General features: G+C 39.8%; 1 protein-coding gene across 37 annotated transcripts in view; it reads left to right on the top strand.

The window, feature by feature from the left end:
* LOC145537620 (lysine-specific demethylase 6A-like) overlaps positions 1 to 17,469 on the top strand; it is a 191,327-nt gene that overhangs the window by 31,601 nt on the left and 142,257 nt on the right. For 33 of the 37 annotated variants that reach the window (XM_081568332.1, XM_081568337.1, XM_081568326.1 and 30 more), the window contains exon 4: positions 15,995 to 16,044. In XM_081568332.1, the coding sequence (XP_081424458.1) occupies positions 15,995 to 16,044 (50 nt within the window). Of the gene's footprint in view, positions 1 to 8,697; positions 12,423 to 15,994; positions 16,045 to 17,469 lie in introns of all 37 variants that reach the window. The other 4 variants (XM_081568362.1, XM_081568361.1, XM_081568363.1 and 1 more) reach the window with 1 other exon arrangement.

A 17,469-nucleotide genomic window follows, 5' to 3' on the forward strand; every position in this document is an offset into this window, starting at 1 on the left:
CACAAGTTGGAATCAAGATTGCCAGGAGAGATATCAATAACCTCAGATATGCAGATGACACCACCCTTATGGCAGAAAGTGAACAAGAACTAAAGAGCCTCTTGATGAAAGTGAAAGAGAAAAGTGAAAAAGTTGGCTTAAAACTCAATGTTCAGAAAACTAAGATCATGGCATCCGGTCCCATCACTTCATGGCAAATAGATGGGAAACAGTGGAAACAATGGCTGACTTTATTTTGGGGGGCTCCAAAGTCACCTCAGATGGTGTTTGCAGTCATGAAATTAAAAGACCCTTATTCCTTGGAAGCAAAGTTGTGACCAACCTAAACAGCATATTAAAAAGCAGAGACATTATTTTGTCAACAATGGTCCATCTAGTCAAGGTTATGTTTTTCCAGTGATCATTTATGGATGTGAGAGTTGGACTGTAAAGAAAGCTGAGTGCAGAAGAATTGATGCTTTTGAATTGTGGTGTTGGAGAAGACTCTTGAGAGTCCCTTGGACTGAAAGGAGATCCAACCAGTCCATCCTAAAGGAAATCAGTCCTGGGTGTTCATTGGAAGGACTGATGTTGAAGCTGAAACTCCACTATTTTGGCCACCTGGTGGGAAGAGCTGACTCATTTGAAAAGACCCTGATGTTTGGAAAGATTGAAGGGGAGAAGGAGACAACAGAGAATGAGATGGTTAGATGGCATCACCAACTCAATGGACATGAGTTTGAGTAAACTCTGGGAGCTGTGATGGACAGGGAGGCCTGGCATACTGCGGTTCATGGGGTCGGAAACAGAGACGACTGAGCAACTGAACTTAACTGAAAAGCACCTTGAAAAATGCTTTGCCCTTCCTAAAAGCAACAACAGCAAATGCGTGTACCAAATAAGAACTTTCTTACGCAAGAATATGTTAACCTTTTGATAGTCATAAACATTTTGATAGATAGACATTTTATGATTGTCAGCAAATGTGTTTAGTGGAAATAACAACTAGCAGAAGTTAAGCTGTTAGTAATATACATTTGTGCTTTCAGTTCAGTTCAGTTGCTCAGTCATGTCCGACTCCGTGCGACCCCATGGACTGCAGCACGCCAGGCTTCCCTGTCCATCACCATCTTCCAGAGCTTGCTCAAACTCATGTCCATCAAGTCGGTGATGCCATCCCACCATCTCATCCTCTAATGTCCCCTTCTCCTCCTCCCCTCAATATTTCCCAGCCTCGCGGTCTTTTCCAGTGAGTCAGTTCTTCCCATCAGGTGGCCAAAGTATTGGCGTTTCACCTTTAGCATCTGTCCTCCCAATAATTATTCAGGACTGATTTCCTTTATGATGGAGTGGTTGGATCTCCTTGCAATCTAAGGGACTCTCAAGAGTCCTCTCCAACACCACAGTTCAAATTGTCAATTCTTTGGCACTCAGCTTTCTTTATATTCAACTCTCACATCCATACATGACTACTGGGAAAAGCATAGCTTTGACTACATGGGCCTTTTTCAGCAAAGTAATGTGCCTGCTTTTTAATATACTGTCTAGGTTGGTCATAGCTTTTCTTCCAAGAAGCAAGTGTCTTTTAATTCCATTGCTGCAGTCACCACCTGCAGTGATTTTGGAATCTAAGAAAATAAAACCTGTCACTGTTCCCATTGTTTCCCATCTATTTGCCATGAAGTGATGGGACTGGATGCCATGATCATAGTTTTTTGAACGTTGAGTTGTAGCCAGCTTTTTCACTCTCCTCTTTCACATTCATTCAGTTCAGTTCAGTTCAGTCACTCAGTCGTGTCCGACTCTTTGTGACCCCATGAATTGCAGCATGCCAGGCCTCCCTGTCCATCACCAACTCCCGCAGTCCACCCAAACCCATGTCCATCGACTCAGTGATGCCATCCAACCATCTCATCCTCTGTCATCCCCTTCTCCTCCTGCCTCCAATCCTACCCAGCATTAGGGTGTTTTCCAGTGAGTCAACTCTTCGCATGAGGTGGCCATAGTATTGGAGTTTCAGCTTCAACATCAGTCCTTCCACTGAACACCCAGGATTGATCTTTAGGATGGACCGGTTGGATCTCCTTGCAGTCCAAGGGACTCTCAAGAGTCTTCTCCAACACCACAGTTCAACAGCATCAATTCTGCGGCACTCAGCTTTCTTCACCGTCCAACTCTCACAGCCACACATGATCACTGGAAAAACCATAGCCTTGAGTTGATGGACTTTTGTTGGCAAAGTAATGTCTCTGCTTTTAAATATTCTATCTAGGTTGGTCATAACCTTCCTTCCAAGGAGTAAGCGTGTTTTAATTTCATGGCTGCAGTCACCATCAGCAGTGATTTTGGAGCTGAAAAAATAAAGTCTGACACTGTTTCCACTGTTTCCCCATCTACTTGCCATGAACTGATGGGACCAGATGCCATGATCTTAGTTTTCTGAACATTGAGCTTTAAGCCAAGTTTTTCACTCTCCTCTTTCACTTTCATCAAGAGGCTCTTTAGTTCTTGTTCACTTTCTGCCATAAGGGTGGTGTCATCCGCATATCTGAGGTTATTGATATTTCTCCCGGCAATCTTGATTCCAGCTTGTGTTTCTTCCAGCCCAGTGTTTCTCATGATGCACTCTGTATAGAAGTTAAATAAGCAGGGTGACAATATACAGCCTTGACAGACTCCTTCTCCTATGTGGAACCAGTCTGTTGTTCCACGTCCAGTTCTAACTGTTGCTTCCTGACCTGCATACAGGTTTTTCAAGAGACAAGTCAGATGGTCTGGTATTCCCATCTCTTTCAGAATTTTCCACACTTCATTGTGATCCACACAGTCAAAGGCTTTGTCATTCATTAGAGGCCCTCTAGTCCTTCTTCGTTTTCTGCCATAAGTGGGGGTGTCATCTATGTCTTTAAGGTTATTGACATTTCTCCCAGCAATCTTGATTCCAGCTTGTGCTTCATCCAGCTGTGAATTTTGCATTATGTACTCTGCATAATAGTTAAATAAGCAGGGTAACAATATACATTCTTGACCTACTCCTTTCCTAGTTTCCAACCAGTCCATTGTCTGGTTCTAACTGTTGCTTCTGAGCTGTATACAGATTTCTCAGGAGGCAGGCCAGGTCGTCTGGTATTCCCACATCTTGAAGAATTTTTCATAGTTTGATGTGATCCACACAGTCAAAGGCCTTGGCATAGTCAATAAAGTAGAAATAGATATTTTCCTGGAACTCTCTTGCTTTTTCAATGATCCAGCGGAGGCTGGCAGTTTGATCCCTGGTTCCTCTGCCTTTTCTAAATCCAGCTTGAAAATCTGCAAGTTCTCAGCTGAAGAACTGGCTTGGAGTTCTGTTGAGAACTGTTGAAATCTGGCTTGGAGAATTTTGAGCATTTCTTTGCTGTCATGTGAGATGAGTGCAATTGTGTGGTAGTTTGAGCATTCTTTGGCATTGCCTTTGGGATTGCAATGAAAACTGACCTTTTCCAGTCCTGGGGCCGCTGCTAAGTTTTCCAAATTTGCTGGCATATTGAGTGCAGCACTTTCACAGCATCATCTTTGAGGATTTGAAATAGCTCAACTGGAATTCCATCACCTCCACTAGCTTTGTTCGTAGTGATGCTTCCTAAGGCCCACTTGACTTCACATTCCAGGATGTCTGGGTCTAGGTGAGTGGTCACACCATCGTGTTTATCTGGGTATGAAGATCTTTTTGGTATAGCTCTTCTGTATTCTTGCCATCTCTACTTAGTATCTTCTGCTTCTGTTATGTCCATATTGTTTGCATGGAATGTTCCATTAGTTTCTGTGATTTACTTGAAAAGGTCTCTAGTCTTTCCCATTCTACTGTTTTCCTCTATTTCTTTGCCTTGATCACTGAATTAGGCTTTCTTATATCTCCTTGCTGTTGTTTGGAACTCTGCATTTAGATGGGATAGCTTTCTTTTTCTCCTTTGCCTTTAGATTCTCTTCTTTTCTCAGCTATTTGTAAACCTCCTCAGACAACCGTTTTGTCTTTTTGCATTTCCTTTTCTTGGGGATAGTCTTGATCACTGCCTCCAGTACAATGTCACAAACCTTGGTCCATAGTTCCTCAGGCAGTCTGTCACATCTAATCCCTTGAATCTATTTGTCACTTCCACTGTATAATCGTAAGGGATCTGATTTAGGTCATACCTGAATGGCTTAGTGGTTATCCCTAATTTCTTCAATTTAAGTCTGAATTAGTCAATAAGTAGTTCATGATCTTATCCCTAGTCACCTTCCAGTCTTATTTTTGCTGACTGTGTAGAAATTCTCCATCTTTGGCTGCAAAGAATATAATCGATCTGATTTTGGTATTGACCATCTGTTGATATCCATGTGTAGAATCTTCTCTTGTGTTGTTGGAAGAGGGTGTTTGCTATGATCAGTGCATTCTCTTGGAAAACTCTGTTAAGCCTCTGCTCTGCTTCATTTTTTACTCCAAGACCAAACTTGCCTGTTACTCCAGGTATATCTTGTTTCCTACTTATGTATTCCAGTCCCCTGTGATAAAAAGGGCATCTTTTTTGGTGTTACTTCTAGAAGGTCTTGTAGCATAAAATTAATTTGTTTAGTCAATGCTTTACCCACAAATTTTAATTGTGTGCTATGCTTTTTGTCAAATGTAGGGAGGAAAAATATTTTCCCTTCTATCTGTGTGAGTTCCTGCTTCTGACCTCTCAGTAGAAGACAGAATAAGAGCAGAAGAATAAACAAAAGTTTTTAACCATGTGTTTTTCATATGTACATCAAAGGAACTAAGCCAACTGAATAACTCAGATATAGAGTAAGTCATGAGTGATGGAAGTGTAAGAAATCCACCTACCAGAGTAGGAGACATAAGAAATGCAAGTTTGAATCCTGGGTCAGGAAGAGTCCCTGGAGGAGAAGTGACAGCCCACTCCAGTATTCTTCCCTGGAAGTTCCAATGGAGTGAGAAATCTGGCAGGCCAGAGTCCACAAGTTCACAGAGTTGAACACAACTTTGTCACTAAACAAGAAGGAAGCTCCAGCTTCAGGGTCTCATACTTGTTGAACTGAGCTGTGAGAATCAAGTTAGGAATCCTCAAGGATTCATCTCTTCAGACCATGTGGCCCATCATCTTCCTTGAATCTTTGTTGTGAGATTGCATAAAACTGGCACAAATGGAATTTGATATACAGGATATGATTTCTGTACGTTTTAAAATTTTGATTTCTTGTGAACATCTGTTTACCATCTTTTTTTCTCTAGGAGCCTTTACAAGTTCTTCCCTAAAAATTTGCTCCGTTTTCCCCTCTCCCCTCACACTATCCATACAGTGTCAGAATGGCAGTTGGAGCATGCATTTCCAATCTCAGATCAGTTAATAGATGGAAGTAGATTTTGTGTTCACTGAAAGTGTAACTTTCAGCTTCTAGTATTTTCACAGCTCTTTTTCCAGCTTGTGTGCTGTTTCTAAGAAATAATCATGTAAAAATAATCCTTATGCCAAATAGACATATTTTGAGGTGGCATATTTTGTGTTTCATAAATTAAACCCACGTGCGGGCTAAGTTGCTTCAGTTGTGTCTGACTCCTTGCAACCCTATGGACTGTAGCTTCCAGGCTTCTCTATGGGATTTTCCAGGTAAAAATACTGGAGTTGTTTGCCATTGCTTCTTCCAGGGGAAATTCCTAACCCAGGCGTCAAACCCACATCTCTTATGTTTCCTGCATTGGCAGGAAGGTTCTTTACCAATGTCGCCACCTGGGAAGCCCCCAGATTAAGCCTCTATTTCACTAAAAGATCAGTTTTCATTCTGGTCCCAAAGAAGGGCAGTCCAAAGACTGTTCAAACTACAGTACATATGTGCGTGCTGTTGCTTCAGTCATGTCGAACTCTTTGCAGCCCTGTTGGCTGTAGCCTGCCAGACTCCTCTGTCCATGGGATTCTCCAGGAAGGAATAGTAGAGTGGGTTGCCATGCCCTTCTCCAACAAATTACTGTACAGTTTTCCTCATTTCACATGCTAGCCAGGTAATGCTCAAAAGCCTTCAAGCTAGGCCCAGCAGTGTGTGAACCAAAACATCCAAATATACAAGCTGTGTTTAGAAAAGGTAGAGAAACCAAAGATCAAATTGCAGCAGTCCTTGCATCAAAGAGAAATCAAGGGAGTTCCAGAGAAACATCTACTTCTGCTTCACTGACTACGCTAAATCCTTTAACTGTGTGGATCACAACAAACTATGGGAAATTCTTAGTTGGAATGCCAAATTACCTTACCTGTTTCCTGAGAAATTTGTATGGAGGACAAGAAGCAACAGAACTGGATGTGGAACAAAAGACTGGTTGGAATATTGGAAAAGAAATATATCGAGTCTATATATTGTCACTCTCAACTGCTATGCAGAGTATAAGATTTGATGCTTTTGAACTGTGGTGTTGGAGAAGACTCTTGAGAGTCCCTTGGACTGCAAGGAGCTTAACCAATTAATCCTAAAGGAAATCAGTCCTGAATATTTATTGGAAGGACTGATGCTGAAGCTGAAGCTCCAATACTTTGACTACCTGATATGAAGAGGTATCTCATTAGAAAGACCCTGATGCTGGGCAGGATTTGGGCAGGAGGAGAAAGGGACGACAGAGGATGAGATGGCTGGATGGCATCACTGACTCAACAGACATGGGTTTGAGCAGACTCCCAAGAGTTGGTGATGGACAGGGAAGCCTGGCATGCTGCAGTCCATGGGTTCGCAAAGAGTCGGACATGACTGAATGGCTAAACTGAACTGAACTGATGCAGAGTACATGTGAAATATTTGGCTTGATGAATCGCAAGTGGGATCAAGATTGCCAGGAGAAGTATCAACAAACTCAGCTATGCGGCCAGTGCCACTCTAATGGCGTGAATTGAAAGGGAACTAAAGAGCCTCTTGATAAAGGTTAAAGGGGAGAGTGAACTGCTACTGCTGCTAAGTCGCTTCAGTCGTGTCCGACTCTGTGCGACCCCACAGACGGCAGCCCACCAGGCTCCGCTGTCCCTGGGATTCTCCAGGCAGGAATACTGGAGTGGGTTGCCATTTCCTTCTTCAGGGGAGAGTGAAAAAGCTGGCTAAAAGCTCAACATTCAAAAAACGAAGATTATGGCATCTAGTCCCATCACTTCATAGCAAATAGAAGGGGAAAAAGTGGAAGTAGTGACAGATTTTACTTTCTTGGATTCCAAAATCACTGTGGGTGTTGTTTACAGCTGTGAAATTATTCTTATGTCTTGGAAGAAAAATTATGACATACCTAGACAGCAAATTAAAGCAGAAGCATCACCTTCCTCAAAAAGATTCATATAGTCAAAGCTATGGTTTTTCCAGGGTCATGTGATAGTTGGACTGTAAAGAAGACTGAGCATGGAAGAATTGATTCTTTCAAGTTGTACTGGAGAAGAGTCATCAGAGTCCCATGGATTGCAGGGAGATCATACCAGTCAATTCTAAATCAGGAAATCAACTCTGATAATTCACTGGAAGCATTGATGCTGAAGCTGAAGTTCCAGTACTTCGGTCACCTGATATGCAGAGCCGACAGATTGGAAAAGACCTTGCTTGGAAAGATTAAAGGCCAAAGGAGAAGCAGGCCACAGAGGATGAGATGGTTAGATAGCATCACTGACTCAATGGACAACAGTTTCAGCAAGCTCTGTGGGATGGTGGAGGACAAAGGAGCTTAATGTGCTGTAGCCCGTGGGGTTGCTAAGAGTTGGACACGACTTGGTCAACTTGAACAACACATCTGTAAGTGACTTTTCATGATTGCCTTCTTTCACTCAACTGTGTGTTTTCAAGAACCGTTTATGTTGCCCCATGAACTGGTACTTTATTCCTTCTGAGTTAATAATATTACATTGTACGCAGGTAGCAGTTTTGGTTTAGCTATTCAGGTGGGTGATTGGCTTGTTTCTACTTTTTGCTACTGTGAGTATATTGTGGACATTGGTATACAAACGTCTCTTTGAATCCCTGATTTTAATCCTGTTTGATGTATACCTTGGAGTAGAATTGCTGGACCATCTAATGATTGTATTTTTATTTCTTTGCGATGCCACCAAATTGTTTTTTACAGTGGTTCCAACGTTGTACTGTCTCACCAACAGTAGGTGAAGGTTAAAGATTTTGCGTGCTTTCACCAACACTCTCTCTTTACCCTGTTCCTATAGCCATCATGCTAGATGTGAAGTGGTGTCTCATGGTTTTAATTTTGGATTTCTTTGATGGCTGAATGTAAACATCTTCTCACAGATACAGTCCTTTTCTTCATATTTACAGAAATATCTTTTTAAGTCCTTTGTACATTTTTTCTTTTGCTCTTTGTATTTTGTATTGGAGTATAGCCAGTTAACAGTGTTGTGATAGTTTCAGGTGGGCAGCGAAGGGACTCAGTCATACATATACATGTATCCATTCTCCCCCAAACACCCCTCTTATCCACACTGCCTCATGACATTGAGCAGAATTCTGTCTTGCTGTACAGCACGTCCTTGTTGGTCATCCTTACAGTATCCTAAGTTAGTTGGTTATCCTCTTTAGCATTCTAGGTTAGCAGTTCTTTTCTTTCAACATGTAAAGTGTTTTATGCCTGTTCTGTCTATAATTTCAAATGGGAAATCATTTGTTTTCTTTTTTCATGGAAAATCGTTTCTTATTTGAATTTTTTTTTTTTTTTTGGCTGTGCTGTGCCCCACGCAGGATCTTAGTTCCCCGACCAGGGATGGAACCTGCTACCTTTGCTGTGGAAACGAGGAATCTTAACCACTGGACCACCAGGGAAGCCCCTTGAATTGTTTTTCCAATTTAGTAGATGTACTTTTTCTCTAGCATGTTTAAAGATCATCATTTTGTGTGTGTGTGTGTGTGTGTGTGTTTTTTAATTAGTTTATTTTCTATTTTTTAACTTTACAATATTATATTTGTTTTGCCATATATTGACATGAATCCACCATGGGTGTACATGTTTTCCCCTTCTAGAACCCCCCTTCCACCTCCCTCCCCATCCCATCCCTCCAGGTCATCCCAGTGCACCAGCCCCAAGCACCCTGTATCATGCATCGAATCTGGAGTGGCGATTTGTTTCACATATGACAATTTACATGCTTCCATGCCATTTTCCCATATCATCCCGCCCTCGCCCTCTCCCGTAGAGTCCATAATACTGTTCTGTTTATCTGTGTCTCTTTTGATGTCTCGCATACAGGATTATCTTTACCGATTGACTAAAGACCATATATATGTGTTAGTATACTGTATTGGTGTTTTTTTTTCTGGCTTACTTCACTGTGTATAATAGGCTCCAGTTTCATCCACCTCATTAGAACTGATTTGAATGTATTCTTTTTAATGGCTGAGTAATATTCTATTGTGTATATGTACCACAGCTTCCTTATCCATTCGTCTGCTGATGGACATTTAGGCTGCTTTCATGTCCTGTGTGTGTTTCATGATGAGACTTGAGAGTAATGTTTTATTTTTATTGTTTTGTGTATCTCGTTTGGTTTACTCACTTCCTTTAATTTGTAGATATGTCTGTTGACAAATTTATAGAAGTTTAAAACATTTTTTTGTTTGTTTCAGCTGTATCTCCATTCCTTTCAGGTGTAGAACACAAATTTTATATTCTTATTACTTACTGTAAGTCCTTAAGGATTTTTTTTACATTTTTATGTCTTTTTTTTCCCTCTGTTGTTTTGATTTGATAATTTCTCATGTTCTGTGCCTTAGTTGAGTGATTCTTAATTATACTTGTATTGTACCTTTGAAGACATCAGCTGAGTTCTTTACTTTGGTAATTGTGTATATCAGTTTTAGACTTTACATTTTGTTGTTGTGCTGTTGCTAAGTAGTGTCCACCGACTCTTTGTGACCCCGTGGACTGTAGCACACCAGTCTTCCCTGTCCTTCAATATATCCTGGAGTTTGTTCAAATTCATGACCATTAATGGTTAGATAGGTGATGCTATCCAACCATCTCATTGTCTGCTGCCCGCTTCTCCTACCCTCAGTCTTTCCCAGCGTCAGAATTTTTCCCAACAGGTCAGTTCTTCACATCAGGTGGCCAAAGTATATTGGTGCTTCAGTTTGAGCATAAGTCCTTCCAGTGAATATTCGGGGTTGATTTCCTTTAGGATGGACTAGTTTGATCTCTTTGCTCTGCAATGGACTCTACAGAATCTTCTCCAGCACCACAGTTCAAAGGCATCAATTTTTCAGTGCTCAGTCTTCTCTGTGGTCCAGTCGTGAACATCTGTACATGACTACTGGAAAAACCATAGCTTCGACTAGACGGACCTCTGTTGGTAGGGTGTGATGTCTCTGCTGTTTAATATGCTGTCTAGATTTGTCATAGCTGTTATTCCAAGGAGCAAGCGTCTTTTAGTTTCTAGGCTGCTGTCAGTATCTGCAGTGGTTTTGGAGCCCAACAAAATAAAATCTATCTTGCTTACCCTTTTCCCTCTTGTACTTGTCATGAAGTGATGGGACCATGATCTTAGTTTTTTTAATGTTGAATTTCAAGCCAACTTTTTCAGAGTTATTCTTTCACCCTCATTAAGAGGCTGTTTTGCTTTTCTTTGCTTTCTGCCATTAGACTAGTATTGTCGGCATAGGTGAGGTTACTGATATTTCTCCCTGCAGTCTTGATTGCAATTTGGGATTCATCCATCCCATTTGAGGAGATTTGTACTTTCCCTTCACTGTTTCTGTAAGGGTTATTTAAGGTAACACTTTTTCTTTGGAGTTTCACTGCAGTTCAGCAGTTTTTATGTAAATGCTTTCTGTCTTGCTTCTTTCCTTTTTATCTGAGTCCTTTATTTAGGGGAGAATGTCCTTTGGGAGTGCTTATCAAGTGGTAAAGAATCCACCTGCAATGCCAGAGACCCGGATTCAGTCCCTGCATTGGGAAGATCCCCTGGAGAAGGAAATGGCAATCTACTGCAGCTTTCTTTCCTGGGAAATCCCATGGACAGAGGAGCCTTGAGGGCTAACAGTCCATTGACTGTTTAAGTCCACAAAGGGTTGAACATGACTGAGCTACTGCAGGAGTGGGTGTGTGTGTTTGTGTGTGTGTTCTTCCCTGCCTATTGGATTTCCCATGTTGCTGCCTTCTTTTGCTCTAAATCTGGGCTATAAGAAGTAAAGAGAATACACTAAACACACTGCAGCATTCCTCAGGCTTCTATGCCTTTGTCTGTTGTTTTCTTCTTATATTGTATGTATATTTATTCTGCTACTGCTAAGTCACTTTAGTCATGTGTGACTTTTTGAGATGTCATGGAATGTATCCCACCCGGCTCTTCTGTCCATGGCATTCTCCAGGCAAGAAAACCAGAGTGGATTGACATTTCCTTCTCCAGAGGATCTTTCCAACACAGGGATTGAGCTCACGTCTCTTACCTCTCCTGCACTGGCAGGCAGATTCTTTATCACTTGCACCACCTGCAAAGCCTCTGAACCCACAAAGCTATCTACAAAAGCAGGCTCCTGCTCAGGACACTCTTGACTACAGAACCAGACAGACATCCAGGCATGCCAGCTCTGCCTACATCTCCAAGGCCATACGTGTGCCGGTGCATGATCCCAGTTCTGTGGGGTACTGGCCTGACCAGCCCTCATGGGCAGACCTGGAGAACATTTTAAGAGGGGTTTCTCCTAGGGAGAGAGCATAGATCTTGGCTCCCAGAGCTGCCTCCCCGAAGCTGGGAGTCCCTCTGAGTGCCCCATCTGCTATGTCCACCTGCTCCCTCAGCAGACACCAGACCTGGGTCTCCAACAAGTCTTGATACAAACAGCCACTTAGGATGATGAGATGGGAACCCTCCTGTAGTTGGGCATGCACACTTGTGTACTTAATAGTATGCCACATTTCTTTTATGCTCTACTTATTTTTCTTTCTTTTCTTCGTCATTTTGATGATATCATTTCTTATGCCTTTTTTACTTTTGTCAGTTCAGATCTGCTGTTGCAGTGTGTTTCTCCCTCCATGTTGTTTTTTTGATACTAAAATTTTCTTCTCTTTTCAAAATTCTTCCCTTGCAAAATTAATGATCAGACATTGTGTTCTTAATTTTTTTCCCTTTGAAACGATGATTTCCTTCTTATTTTGGATATTATCTGTTTTCAAATCCTTTGTTTGTCACTCCATTTTCTCTCCATGCCAGTTTCCATTTTTTGGTTTTGGATTTCCACTTTTGTTTTGTCTTCCATTTTATGAGAGACAGTTTCCCATGGAAATCTGTACACGTTCAGTTCACTTCAGTCACTCAGTTGTGTCCAACTCTTTGCAACCCCATGAACTGTAGCCTACCAGATTCCTCTGTCCATGGAATTCTCCAGGCACGAATATTGGGAAGAGATGCCATGTCCTCCATTAGGGGATCTTCCCAACTTTGGGACTAAACCTGCATCTCCTTCATTGGCAGGTGGGTTCTTTTTTTTTTTTAATTAATTAATTTTAATTGGAGGCTAATGACTTTATAGTATTGTGGTGAATTTTGGCATACATCAACATGAATCTGCCATGGGTGCACATGGCATCCTGAACCCCCTCTCCCACCTCCCTCCCCATCCCATCCTTCTGGGTTGTCCCAGAGCACCAGCTTTGAGTGCCCTGCTTCACGCATCAGACTTGCACTGGTGAATTATTTCACATATGGTAATATACATGTTTCAATGCTATTCTCTTAAATCATCCCACCCTCACCTTCTCTCACTGAGTCCAGAAGTCTCTTCTTTACATCTGTGTCTGTTTTGGGCAGGTGGTTTCTTTACCATCTGACTCACGAGGAAAGCAAGGCCAACCTGGACCTCACTCAATACTTGTCAGCCGTCAGTTGATATTTAATCATGAAAGATTAAAATTGTCTTAAAAAGGGGTTGGATATCAGTTATCAGAGCACTATGATTTCAAGGATCCTTTCAGTATTAGAGTTAGATTTCTCTGTCATAAATTTTCCAATATCATCAAAAACCTCATCAACAGTTTTTGAAGCATCTTGTTTTCTTGACTTTTCCCTTTTCTTTATATGCATCAATAATTGTCTCTGGTGACTGAAGATAGGTTTGAATTATGTTTTCCAAATTCTTTCTGTTGTCATCATTCCTGTTGCTACTCTTTCCCCTCTCAAGAGATCAGTCAATACAGATACTGTTATTACAGTAAAAGATCAGATCAAAAGATATAACAGCCTTCTTATCCATGGTTTTTTTATCTTAAAGCTTTCATTTTCTGCAGTTTGAAAATAATATATGTCAATGTTGTTTTTTGCTGTGGACATTTTACATGCTTGATATTCTTTATGCTTCCTGGATCTATGGCCTATTGCCTTATATTAATTTGGGGGAGATTCTCATTCATTTTCCAAATAATTCCTGTGCTCTTTTTATCATTTGATAATATCATATTTCTTTATCTTTTGTTAGTAACACAGTTACACCTTTTCTAATTGTCCCACAGCCCTGTGTATTTCTTTCTTTTTTCTCCCCATTGTTCCCTGTTTTTTGTTTTTTGATAAGTCCTCTATGTCAGATATTGTTTCCTCAGCAGTATACAACCACCTACTAATCTCATAATCTTTTTCACAGTGTTTCTGATATTTAACATTTCTGCTTGAAAGTGTTGTCCTTCCTGTTCTCTACTTAGATTGTTTCAGCATTCTACTACATTGTCCACTTGATATATTCTTTAGATTTCCTCGCATATTAGTTATAATTGCTTTAAATTCCCTGATCTGATCATTTCAGCATCATTGCCACATCTGGTTCTGACCTTTGCTGTGCCTCTTCCTGCTCCTCCTCCCTCTCCTTCCTTCTCTTCCGCTTTGGTGTGGGTTGTGTGTGCCTTGTAATATTTTCTTGATATCTGAACTTGGTATACCAGGTATAAAGAAGCTCTGTAAGTAGGCCTTAACTAATGGTGTACGGAATGTTGGCATAGAGGGAAGTGTCTTCAGTCTCAGTCTTTTTAGTTACTCTATGCTTTTGCAAAGTGAACTACATAAAAATTTCTTGGTTGTTTTCTTTCCTCTAGAATAGATAGGATGATTGGAGTGGGCTGGAGTTGAATATCTACTTTAAATTTCCCAGTTATTAAGAACAGAATGCTCTTGGATATTTAAAAATTGTTCCTTTTTCATAATCAGCAAGGACCTATGATATAGTGCAGGGAATTAACTCTGCACAGTGAACTCTGCTCAATACTCTAATAACCTTATGGTTCCCAGGGGGGAAGGATGGGGGAAGGGATAGTTAGGGAGTTTGGGATGGACATGGACACACTGCCGTATTTAGCATAGAGAACCAACAAGGACCTGCTGGTGAGCACAGGGAACTCGGCTCAATGTCATATGGCATCCTGAATGGAAGGAGAGATTGGGGGAGAATGGATACCTATGTATGATGGTGAGTCCCTTCACTGTTCACCTGAAAGGAACACATCATTTTTGTAAATCTGCTATCAGTTCAGTTCAGTTCAGTCACTCAGTCGTGTCTGACTCTTTGTGAACCCATGAACAGCAGCACGCCAGACCTCCCTGTCCATCACCAACTCCCGGAGTCCACCCAAACCGATGTCCTTCGAGTCAATGATGCCATCCAGCCATCTCATCCTCTGTCGTCCCCTTCTCATCCTGCCCCCAGTCCTTCCCAGCATCAAGGTCTTTTCTAATGAGTCAGCTCTTCACATCAGGTGGCCCCTAGTACAAAATAAAAAGTTTTAAAAAACTGATCCTTTTTCCATTATTTTCTCAGAAGCTTGTGGAGATTTTTCTCAGACAAACATTATGGGAATCTGATTGGGCCCCTATAAGAGAGTCTCACAGTGTTGTGTGGCACAATGTTGTGGGGCTACTCTGGGAGCCCAGGAATATTTTAAATTTCAAGCATACTACAGTGAAGTTTTGTAACCTGACCCTTGTTTCTAGGGTAATTTTTGTCAGTGAATGACTGCTCTTGGACCCTGTGTTCGCTTTACTCTTAAATTCTTGTTGTAAAAACAAATATTTTAAGTAATTTTGTTCTTAGACTTAAAATGGAAGTGTAGTGTATGAGATGATTGTCATAAATAGTAGTGTCTTTTAAACATATATTTGGTTATTTTGAAATTCCAATTATTGTAACTTTATGATAGTATTTGAAAAAGCAAGTTTCCTTCATTAGGTTTTTTCCCCGTAAGTCTATGTAGTTATTTTCATGAAAGGATACTCAATAATGTTTCTGAGACTGGAAGGAAGATAACTGAAGTTCATAAAAATGTTTATCCAAAATATGAAAATTCTCAGTGGTACAGTACCCATATAAAATCTGTTTTTCTTTTTGTTACTTCAGTATTCTCATTTTACTTTGACTTTAATGCAGTTTTCATTCCTAAGTGTATTTTATTCTAGACGTTCTCCCTTTGGAACTTAAATAAATCAAAGACATTTTTATTTCCCTGGAGTGATATGGAGTTTCCTATTTTTAGTTTTAAAAAATTGTCCCCACTAACTCTAATATGCTTATGTGACTTCATATTGACCTTTTTACCTGCTATAAGGCCTTTTTTAGGCAGACGTAAGAGCCTTTTTTATGTCATTCCAGCCGTTTAATGCCTTTAGATGATTTAAAGAGCATGGGAATAGCCATCTTGGAATGCAATTGAAGCTAGTAGCTCAAGACAATGTTGATTCTTGGAAGGGAAGTACCAGAAACAAGAGTTTGTTAGAGCTGTGGGTTTATTTTTTTAAAGAGGTGGAGCTTCAAAACGTAGATTTTTACATTTAAGTGCAAGGATCTGGTTTGATGATTGTTTATATACCTGATCTCCTGTAAGTTATTTTTTCTATTATAATTTATTTCCATAGATGATTAATTTGGTAGGGCATAAACTTGAAAGATGTACTGTGTTTAATAATCCCTGTTTTGCTGAGAGGCAGGACTGATGGGGAGTTTATATTAAAATATTAACACATTTTTGAATAGGATGTAATTTGACTAATACCTCTTTTTCCTTTTTCAGCATTATCTGCATATCAGAGATACTACAGTTTGCAATCTGACTACTGGAAGGTTTGTACACATTTGAATGCCAACTGTATTTTCTTATTTTGGGGCAAATTATTAACTACACTAATTTTAAGTAGGAAATGTGGTAAGAGATAAAAGTATTATTTTGTGCCAGCTTTTTTGTGTGAAGGTAGTGTTCTTAGTACATTTTTGACTAATTAAAAAGACATTCTACCTGATACTTTAATAAACAAAACTTAAAGTATCAAGCTTAAAAAAAGAAACCTTTTTAAGTTTGTAACTGGAAATAATTGAAGGGTTGATGGTGGTGATTCTAAAAATTGCTGAATCAGGCTGTGAAAGCGAAGAATAATTTGCTTGTATAGTTTCTCTATGATTAGATCTCTGAGCGGAATTAAAACCATCCATTTTAGAAAATCTAAGTGAGAATTGTGTGTAAGAATGAAATATCCATTATGTTATCTTAAACAGTAAAGTCAAACTAGTTAGCAGATTAATCTTTGAATGCATGTGTACTTTCCAAAGTGACACTGATAGCTGATAGATTGCTCTTCAGCAATATGTGTCATTATTCTGTGTCACAAAGCAAATATATCTTGTAATAGGTTATAACCTATAATATCAGTTCTGGATATAATTACAATGGGGATTAAGTAGTGTTTTCTTGCCTGGAAAGGAAATTTTAGATTACCCAAAGATTTTGAAAACTCATGTCCTAAGTGTAAGTAAAAGTGTTGCTGGCTTTTAGGAAGTACTTGCAGTAGAAAGAAACAGTTAAATATGAAGGTTTATTTAATCTGAAAACATTTATATAAGTTTATTTAGATTCACTATTATTCTATTTTTGGTAATAGTATTAAAGAAGTAGGATTCATCTACTGTAAAACACCTGTGTGAAGGGTACAATTTAATGATTTTTAATATATACACAAAGTTTGTGTATCCTTTACCACAATGAATTTTAAAATGTTTAAAATATTTTTAGCATACAAAAATGAGACCATTTATTCTCTCTCCCAAACCCCATGATCCTTGTCCAAAGAAATTGTTCATTTACTTTGTATTCTATATGTTCGTCTAGTCTGGAATGACTTTAAAAAAAAGATGTTTTCAAGGTTTACCTCTGTGGTTGCACGTGTCATTAGTATTTCATTCCTTTTTAGGACTATGACTTAAAGTTTATTGATGCTCATTTTGTTTATTCCATTATCTGTTGATGGCCATCGGCTATCTTTCCTCCTAGGTTATAATGAATCACACTGCTGTGAACATTAATATCCATTTCTTTGTTTGAAGACATATTTTCATCTTTTGGAGATATACCTCAGAATTGAATTAGCTGTGCTTTTAACTTTTTGTTGATATGTTGACTTAAGAGTGATTATACCATGTTACATTCTGACAGTCAGTGTAGAAAGAACTCATTTTCTTCTTATTCTTGCCAGTACTTGTTCTGTCTTTTCTAAA

This window comes from Giraffa tippelskirchi, chromosome Y (assembly GCF_054371585.1).
Source record: "Giraffa tippelskirchi isolate mGirTip1 chromosome Y, T2T-mGirTip1v1.2.pri, whole genome shotgun sequence".
NCBI classification, from domain to species: domain Eukaryota; kingdom Metazoa; phylum Chordata; class Mammalia; order Artiodactyla; family Giraffidae; genus Giraffa; species Giraffa tippelskirchi.